The sequence below is a fragment of the Aegilops tauschii genome, chromosome 6, assembly GCF_002575655.3.
Source record: "Aegilops tauschii subsp. strangulata cultivar AL8/78 chromosome 6, Aet v6.0, whole genome shotgun sequence".
Lineage (NCBI taxonomy): Eukaryota > Viridiplantae > Streptophyta > Magnoliopsida > Poales > Poaceae > Aegilops > Aegilops tauschii.
In genome coordinates, this window is record NC_053040.3 from 195,437,895 (window position 1) to 195,447,814 (window position 9,920).

Genomic DNA, 9,920 nt, shown 5'->3' on the forward strand with positions numbered 1-9,920 from the left:
GAAGACCAGCAGCTGGAGGGGCAACCCGGCCCCAAGCGTCAAAAGGGCAGCAAGCCCGCTTGGTTGCCCGCCTTCTCCTTCGAGCAAGCACTTGACGTCCTATGCAAGTTCCACAGCGGCATGAAGCCGTCTAACCACACCACTCGGAAATGCCACTGGCTCACTAGAATTACCAAGGGCGAGGGCCTGCCGGCTCCGCATGCTGGCCCGCCAGCTCCTCCTCCTTAGCAGCCGGCGGCCATTCAGGCCGGCATGATCGAAGACTAGTTCCCCAACGCCAACGCCACCTATGTCATATTCACCAGTGAAGCCGACGATAAGCACAGCCGGCACCAACACCACTGGGAGGTGAACGTCGTCGCCTCAGAGGTCCCGAATTAATGCACTGGTCTAAGAGGCCCATCAGCTGGAGCCGTGCTGACCACTCGGCCATGATGCTATCGCCGGGTGCTTATGCTAGGGTGTTGGACTCAACATTCTCAACGGAAAGGCGGGCCTACCATTTCTCGTGGATCTAGATAGACGCGGGTAGCACCATCAACATCCTCTACCGTTACACCATGGAGAAGCTGGGCATCAAGGAGAAGCAGCTCCTGCCCTGCCGGAATGTCTTCCATGACATCGTACCTAGAGTTTCCTGCTCTGCAATGGGCAATATCAAGATAGACGTTCTTGTTCGGTGACAATCTCCATTTCTGCCGTGAGTCGATGTGGTTCGAGGTGGTTGATCTGGAAAGCCCCTACCATGCGCTCTTGGGCCAACCAGCACTCGCCAATTTCATGGCAGTACCGCACTACGCATACCTCAAGATGAAGATGCCGGGTCCCAAGGGCATCATCACCATTGCCGACGACTACCAGAAGTCGCTCGCGTGCGTCGCTGCTAGCAGTCGGCTGACCGAGTCCCTCGTCATTGCCGAAGAAAAGCGCCTCCTTGACCGGATGGTGGCAATGGCCGGCGAGAAGCCAGACATGCCATCCGACCCCAAGGACACGGAGGCTCAGGGCTCCTTCCCGCCTGCCAAAGAAACCAAGAAGATTGCCTTGGATCCTACGCACCCAGAGAGGTTTGCTGTCATAAGCTCAAACCTCGACAACAAATAGAAAAGCGAGCTCGTTGATTTCCTCTGTGTGAATTGGGACATCTTTGCATGGTTTCCCAAAGACAAGCCAGGTGTTTCGACGGATTTCGCCGATCACAAGCTATATGTGAGATCGGATGCAAAGCCGGTCAAGCAACCCCTCCGCTGCCTGTCAGAAGAGAAGAGAAGGATTGTTGGTGAAGAGATCGCCCGGCTTCTGGCAGCCGGCTTCATCATGGAAGTGCTCTTCCCAGTCTGTCTTGCAAACCCAGTCCTCATTTTGATGAAGAACAACAAGTGGCGTATGTGTATTGACTACACTAGCCTCAACAAAGCCTGCCCCAAGGATCCGTTTCCCTTGCCTCAGATAGATCAAGTGACTGACGCCTACTCCGGCTACCACCAGATTAAGCTGAACCCGGCCGATCGGCTGAAGACCACCTTCATCACACCATTCGGAGCCTTCTCTTACCTGACCATGATGTTCGGCCTGATAAATGCTGGCACCATGTTTCAACATTGCATGCAGAAGTCTCTCCTCAAGCAACTCGGCAGAAATGCCCACGTCTATGTAGACGATATTGTGGTGAAGACGGAGAAGCGCGGCACCCTTCTGGAGGATTTCAAGGAGACCTTTGAGAATCTGCCCCATTTTCAAATCAAGCTCAACCCGGAGAAATGTGTCTTCGGAGTACCAGCCGACCAGCTCCTTGGCTTCCTTGTCGCTAAACGCGGCATCAAGTGTAACCCCATGAAGGTCAAGGCCATTGAGCGGATGCAGAGGCCCACCCGGCTGCAGGATGTCCAGAAGTTCACCGTGTGCTTGGCATCTCTCAGCCGGCTCATCAGTCGGCTGGGTGATAAGGCCCTCCCCTTGTATCAATTGATGAAGAAGACCACCTACTTTGAGTGGAACGACAAGGCGGACGAGGCCTTTCTCCAGCTCATGTGGATGCTGGCCACGCCGCCTGTTCTGGTTGCGCCGGCTGCTAAGGAACCCATGTTCCTCTACATCGCCGCCACCAACCGGGTGGTGAGCACCGCGATCGTGGTCGAGCGTCCAGAATACGACAAGGCACAGCCGGTCCAGAGGCCCGTCTACTACCTAAGTGAGGTGTTGTCCGCCTCCAAGCAGAACTACCCCCACTTCCAGAAGATGTGCTACGGTGTATACTTTGCCGCCAAGAAGCTCAAGGAGTACTTCTAGGAGCATACCATCACGGTCATCTGCACCACCCCACTTGCCGAGATCATTGGCAACAGATATGCATCAGGCCGGGTGGCGAAGTGGGCCATCGAGCTAGCTCCCCACACGATCCTCTACCAGCCCCGCACCGCCATCAAGTCCCAAGCGCTGGCCGACTTCCTAGTCGACTGGGCGGACACCTAGTACCTGCCGCGAGCGCCGGATTCCATCCATTGGCAGATGCACTTTGACGGCTCGAAGATGCGCACCGGTTTGGGAGCCGGCATCGTCCTCAACTCTCCCAAAGGCGACAAGCTCGAGTACACGCTGCATATCCACTTTGCCGACTAGCATAACTCTGGAAAAAGGTTGAGTAAGGCCACAAAAAACTCATCCAGTCGATGGGGTTATACATGGAGAAACCTTCCCGACATTTCATGCGAGTGAAGTCTTCCTTCTCCCCTTTGAAAAGGTCAGCTAAACAAAGTGGCCTAGTATGAGGCGCTCATCCACGAGCTCCGGCTTGCCAAGGAGATTGGCATCCGCCGGATTCTGTGCTATGGCGACTCGGACTTGGTGGTCCAGCAGTCGTCTGGTGACTGGGATGCCAATGGTGCAAACATGGCAAGCTACCGCTTCCTCGTCCAGCAGATCAGCGGACACTTCGACGGGCGCGAGTTCCTCCATGTGCCACAGGCCGACAATGAACCAGCCGACGCCCTGGCCCGGATCGGCTCTAGCCGGGAAGCCATAACAGCCGGCGTTTCACTCGAGTGCCTGCGCAAGCCATCTATCAAGCCTTCGCCGGAATCAAAATCCATCTTCGTGCCGGATGACCCCGGAGCAGTCGGAACAGGCTCGTGGACTTCAGCAGTCGGCACGGGGACTTCGGCAAGCGGCCCAGGGGCTTCAGCACTCGAACCCGGCTCGGGGACTTCAGAACCCGGCCTGGGGACTGCAGCAGTCAGCCCCGGGACTTCAATGACGCAGCAAGCCATGGCCGTCTCCGACCCGCCACCTCCCAACCCAACCGCCCTAATTCCTGTTGCTATGATGATAGTGGTAGAAGCACCATCTTGGGCGCAGCCCATCCTAAACTTCCTAGTGAGCAGAGAGCTACCAGCCAACGAGATTCTAGCCCGGTAGGTGTAGCGCCGGGAAGCAGCATATACAATTGTGAACGGAGAGCTTGTCAGGCGCAGCGTGAATGGTGCCTTCAGTGCTGCTTAGACCCAGAGAAGGGCATGGCAATCCTCAGAGATATTTACCAAGGCGAATGCGGCCACCACGCCACTTCCAGATCCCTTGTCGTCAAAGCTTTCCCCCATGGTTTTTTTGGCCGACTGCTTTGGATGACGCCAAGGAGTTGGTCTGCAAGTGCAAGGGGTGCTATTGCTTCAGCTCCAAGCAACACCTGCCGGCCTCTGCACTCAAGACCATCCCCATCACTTGGCCATTTGCCGTCTGGGGGTTGGACATGGTGGGCCCATTCAAAATAGCATGTGGCGGCATTACCCATCTGCTAGTCGCCGTGGACACGTTCACAAAGTGGATTGAAGCAAAGCCGATCAAGAAGCTCAATGGTCTGACCGATGTGACCTTCATTGTGGATATCACCGTCCGGTACGGCATCCCGCACAGCATCATCACCGACAACTACACAAACTTCACCAAAGGCGCCTTGGCCCGTTTTTGCGCAATGCAGGGCATCCAACTGGACTTAGCGTCTGTTGCCCATCCGTAGTCAAATGGCCAGGTGGAGCGAGCAAACGGCTTCATCCTATCCGGCATCAAGGCCCGACTAGTCGAGCCGCTGGAGCGCTCGGCTAGCTGCTGGATCGAGGAGCTCCCGGCTGTCCCTTGGAGTCTCTGGACTATGCAGAACAAAGCAACCGACTTCACTCCCTTCTTCCTCGTGTACGGGGCAGAGGCCGTCATCCCAACTGACATCGAGTTTGACTCGCCTCGCGTCACCATGTACACGGAGGCGGAACCGAAGCAGGTGCGAGAAGACGACGTTGATCTGCTGGAAGAGGCCCGGCTACTGGCACTCAGCCGGTCCGCCATCTACCAGCAGAGCCTGCGCCGCTACCACAGCTGGAAGGTTAGGCCTTGATCCTTCCGTGAAGGGGGACCTTGTGCTCTGGCTGATCTAGCGAACAGCCGGCCAGCACAAGCTCTCGGCTCTGTGGGAGGCACCTTTCATTATCAGCAAGGCCCTGGGCAATGACTCCTACTACCTCATCGACGCACAAAAGGCCAGGGCACGCAAGAGGGAAGATTTCGGCAAAGAGACGGAGCGCCCATGGAACGCGAATCTTCTCCGCCCATTTTACGGTTGATGCACTGTATGTACCAAGCTACCTTTTGTATTATGCATAGATAGCATGTCCCCCGAGGAGCACTCGGGGGCTACCTTCTTTATCTATATGATTAGCTTGCATGTGAATGTATTATTCATTCCTTCGCCCAGCACCGGGTCCAGTCAGCCCGCCCAGGGGCTCGCCGCCTTGACCTATGTAGGTACCACCCGCAGTTGGCCAAGTAGTGTGCCGACAGTTGAGCCCTCTCTTGCCTTAAGCCACAGTTTGCAGAGCGGCTGTCCGGCTGGCAAGAGCTAAAGGCAGGAAAAGCTGTCCACACAAAGAATGACAAAGCAAGAACACCAATACAGGCCAAGCCGGCTCCTCGCCTCACCCATCCGGTTGCAGAGCAGCTGGCCGGACGGCTTCTCGATTGACTAGCTACGCTCTAGACGGCCGAAGTACTTGTCTATCCTAAATGGCCAAGTACCTGACCCGGCCACAATACGCAAAGCGGCTGTTCGGCTAGCAGGGCGGCAGCCAAAGGAAGGCGGCAAAGGAAAAAGCCAAATAGAGCAAAAGCAAAACCAAGTGAGAACCCGGCAAGAGCACAAGCATGTGCGAAATAAAGTTATTTACATAACAAGAGGCCCATGGCCAGCATTCAACAGAGTTTGAATTAAACCCCTAGTGGGTGGAACTCCGCAAATTTAACTTGTTTGTTCAAAGACATAAAGACAGAAAAAACTTCAAAGATAAGCAGCTGCCTAGGCCAGGGGTGCTGCAGGCGGTGTTGATAGGTCGGCAGAGGCGGAGGTGCCGACTGGTGGAGCATCCGACTGGCGGGTCTCGGCTAGGTCGGCATTGGCAGTAGTCGACGCGGTCTCCCACAGCTCGCTAGTCGATGCCCCATAAGGTTGAGGCTGGCTGGTCGCTCCATCATCCAGTGTGATGTCTTCACCTTCCTCGTCTTGATCATCCTCGCCCTTGTCGCTGGAGGCGATCTCCTCCGCAGAGTCCTCCCCCTCCTCTGGTTTCAACCTGAACTAGGAGGGCGACACTTCAGCGCCCTCGTCGTCCCACTCCTGGATGAAGACACCGGTGTCGGCATACTCGGCGATTGTTGTCGTGCGCTTGACAAGCTCGTCGCGCACCGCCTCCAGCTTGGGTCCGGCCTCCTGCCGGAAGGTGGCCAGCTGCGCCAGCCTCAGGTTCGGATACCAGGCCTTGGCGAACTCCAACGCGGTCCAGGTGCCCGCCCGGGCCGCGGCGCCCTTCCAGGCCTCCAACCGCTCGACCGCCACCTCTAGCCAATCGGCGGTCCAACTGGGGTGCGAGGGATCTCAGCATTCGGCCACAACCCCGCCAGGACCTGCGACCCGGCGCGCTGCAGACGGCGGAGCAGACTGTGAGCTGGCTCAAGGCGCATCTTGACGGCCAGGAGTTGCTCGCCAAGATTCCGGGGTGCGTTCGGCGGAATGTCCATGCCTGCCCTCCGCCGCTGCTCACGCCGCACCTCGATGGCCTGGCTGACGGCAACAGAGCAACCTAGAAGAAATTCTGTCCAAGAAGAAGACTAAAGAGTTTAGAAGCTGGTCCTGCATCATTTGGAGCCTAAACAACAAGAGAAGAAATGAATTACAGTCGACCATGTCCTGGATCACTTCGGAGCCTTCCGACATCAGCTTCTCCCTCTCGGCCCAGTCCGAGCACTGAGTCTCGAAATTGGCCTTGAGGAGCCCCTCGCTGTCTTTCAGCTGCCAGATCTCCGCATGGTGTTTCTCCGCCTGGTCGGCAAGCTCCCTCACTAGTCGGTCGCACTCCTTGGCGGCTTGGCTACGCCCCTGCTCCTTGGCACTCGCTGTCTTTGAGCTTAGTCTCGAGCTTTCCCAAGCGCGCCTGCAGCTGAGCGGCGGCCTCTGCAATACAAGAAAGGAACATCAACATTAGCCAAAAACAAATAATTGCCGGAAGATCCAGACCGCCTGCTCAGTAGTCGGCCCGAACCTCGGGGGCTACACCCGGCGGGTGCGCTAACGCGCCCCCGCGGAAAGACTGCCTACTTATGTCGGCTTTGGTTCAGGTCGACGGTCCGCTTGGCCAGCGCCTGGTGTTGGGCGTTGTAGGCAGCGGCACGCGAGTTGTGGTAATCCTACAAACAAAGGCGACACTTCAGGACACGGAAGCACACCTTGAAGTTCCGGCCAGCCTGCTCAGCAGCCGGCCCGGAACTCGGGGGGCTACAGCTAGTGGGTGCGCTGGCGCGCCCCCACGGAAGATTACAATAATTGAAAACAAGAGCAAAAGCTTACCCGGACGACCGCCTGCATCGTCTGAAGCTCTTCCCTGGACTTCAGGAGGGTGGCTCTGTGGGCGTTGAACTGCTCCAAGATGCCCTTCATTGCCCCGTTGAGGGTACCCGAGCTGGCTCCTGATGCCCAGTCCAGCGGAGCAACGCTTTTGGCCTCAGTGTCGGGCGCGGACGAGCTCGCAGCCCCAGCCTCCATTAGCCTCGGCGCTGAGACTTCCCGCGCTAAGCGCTGACGCGCAGGGACGCGGCTCACCACCAACTCACCGCTGGATGGCGGCACCTCCGGCTCCTCGGGCCGGCAGCCTCGCACGCTAGCAGTGGATGCGTGCAAAGGCACTTCCCTCTCAGGGATGACGGGGTCGGATCCTCCCCTCTCCAGGGCCGTTTGGTCGGCCTCGGCCCCTCCAGTCAGCGCCTGGCCTTCCACCACCGGCAGCTCCATTTGCTGCGGGCCAGTGGCCTCTCGAGCCCTATCGCGGGCCGCCTCCTCCTACCACGCCTTGGCTGCCGCGTCGGCCTCCACCCGCGTTGCGTCCGCCGCCTCCGCCTCTACCCGGGCCGCAGCGTCCGGCTCCTGCTGCGCCTCCTGCGCGTTCTTCTCCGTCGCCTCCCGAAGGGCGGCGACCGGGTCCATCCGGCGGGTGTCTTCGGGGCCGCCTGCCACCCCAATCACCCAGGCGGATGGGGCTCGCGACAGAGAAAGCAGAGCCTTGCACGACATGGCGAACGAAGCTAAAGAGTTTGCAAGAAGAGAAGCAAATGTAAGATAGAGATTCACGAAGAAGAAAAGCCAAGACACTTACGCAGACACCATCAGGCGCTGCTTCGGGCCCTTCGGGACGATGGCCGCCTTCGCAGCCTCTTGCCTCTTGGTCACGGCGACCGAGGACTTGGCCTTCTTGGACGGCCGGCTACCAAACTTCTCGGGGTCGGCGCGATGCTTTGACAGGTCGGGTGCTCCAGTCGGCGCCGTCGAGGAGTCGGCGCCTGTGCTGCCGGCGTCTGGGGCGCGGCGCTGCTCGTCTTCCCCCTCGTCGTTGTCCGGCCTGTCCCAGACATCGTCGCCTCCTCCTACGGAGCAACATGCTCCCTCACCGGTGCCTCCAGCGGCATCGTCCTCCTCCATGGCGGCCGCTCCCAGCTCGAGGTCGTTCACGTCACCCTCCGCGTGGTCCACCAGGTACTGATGGCCTGGATCCGGCGCGTCGGCTGCCGTCTGGCCTGGGAAGCGCTGCATCACGGCCAGACGGTCAGGTGGCACGAAGAAGATTGACACAAGCAAAAAAAGAATCGAAAACTAACCGGAGGCGGTGGATTGGCGCGACTATATGGCTCCTTGCCAAACCGCCAGCTCCCCTCGACGAGCTTGTAGTCAGAAAAGTAGTTGACAAGCCGGACCACCTCCATGTCCGGCAGCACGTTGGTGGACATCCGGCATGTGTCCCGGCGGCCGCTCATGCTACTGATGAGGTGAGGCCAGGCCTGAAGAGGCAGCACCCGGCGTTCAACGACGGCGGCCAGCAGGTCCGAAGCTTTGAGGCTCTCCGACTCTTTTATCTCTTGGAGCCGGGTGAGAGCGGTGGTGATGGCGGCCAGCAGCGTCTTCTCCCGGTATTTCAAGTTGCTCCGGGGCTCGAGCGGCGGGCCGGCCGGGTAAGCCAGATGGTTGACGTAGTCTCACGACTCGTGGATGTTCCGGACGTAGAAGTATGATTTCTGCCAGCGTTTGGCCGACTCCAGTAGAGCGAGGGCTGGGAAGCGGACCCCGGATCCGGTGCGTCGCACCGCCATGCAGGCCCCGCACCACGCCGCCTCGCCCTTGATGGCAGTGCCGAGCTTGAGGTTGAAGAGCTCCCCCCACAGCTCATGTGTGGGCGAGACGCTGAGGTACCCCTTCCAAAGGGTGACGAAGGCAAAGAGCAACACCACCGTATTTGGCGTGAGGTGGTGGAGTTGGAGATGGTAGAAATAGAGAAAGGAGCGAAGAAAGCCGCTTGTCGGCAGGCCGAAGCCGCGGAGGGAGTGCGACCGAAAGACGACGCGCTCGCCCTCCTCCGGCACCGGCAAGATCTCCCTCTTGGGATGAACGCGCACCTCCACATTTGCCACGTAGGGAAGCTGCCGCGTCTGACAGAGGAACTCGAGGTGGTCGATGTGGATGTTTGAACCATCCCAGTCGGCTCACGCCATGTATGGTTGTTTCTTGGTAGCGGCGCGGATGAGCTAACCTACGGCGGGCTGCGGCGGCGCTTCGGCGGCGGGTAGCAAAATGGCGCAACACAGTAGCAAGATAAAGAAAGAAGGAGATGGAGAGTGAGGGGGGCGTGCGTGCGTTCTACCATGCCCACCTCCTCCTATTTATAACCACGGCGGCACGGCGAAGCTGAGAGCACGTATCGTGGGTCCGTTGGATTAACTACGCCCACGCCCTGCATGACCCCGCATATTCTGCGGCTTTATGGCGCGTGGTTAATGCTCATGAGAAGGGCAAACGTCCACCCCGGCCGCACGCGCGCTCGCCGAGGCTTTGTAGTGGCCGGCCTGGGCCTGGAGCGACATCCCATCACATGCGTGGGCTGGCTGGCCGGCCTGGCCTGCTGGTGACGCATGGCAAGCGAGAAACAGGCGGGAGGCCTGCGACCCGGCAGGCACACCACCCGGCATCCACCATGACGATTCGAATTCGCCGGACAGCCGGCCAAGCCTTGGTCGGCTCCTGGCAGACAGCACCACTTGAAGCTGTACGAAGCAAGAATACAAGACCACTTGGAGTAGGAAGCTGCCAAGGAGCCTCAATTTGAGCCACGTTGCCCCACCAGTTTCGGGGACTACTCTCAGAGGGATTGACCACAAGGAGCCACATGAGCACCCCATAGCGTTTCAAGACATCGGGGCTAGCATAGCCCCTCGCACCTCCCGGACGTATGTCTGGCTCCTTGGGCCGGCTGCTAGAAGACAGCGTGCTCCCAGAAGGTGGCCTCAACGGAGCTGACTCCTAGCAAGCGGCCCTGCGTCCCCTCAAAGTTTGCACCCATTTA

General features: G+C 58.8%; 1 protein-coding gene across 1 annotated transcript; it reads left to right on the forward strand.

Moving 5' to 3' along the window:
* The first annotated feature begins 708 nt into the window (after positions 1–708).
* LOC141025960 (uncharacterized) lies at positions 709–1,104 on the forward strand. Its single transcript, XM_073501891.1, has one exon. The coding sequence runs from the start codon at positions 709–711 to the stop codon at positions 1,102–1,104; it is 396 nt and encodes a 131-aa protein (XP_073357992.1).
* Positions 1,105–9,920: the final 8,816 nt, after the last annotated feature.

What these genes read in the sequence shown, in the direction of transcription:
- LOC141025960 (XM_073501891.1), top strand. Translation starts at nt 709, where the DNA reads ATGTGGTTCGAGGTGGTTGATCTGGAAAGCCCCTACCATGCGCTCTTG.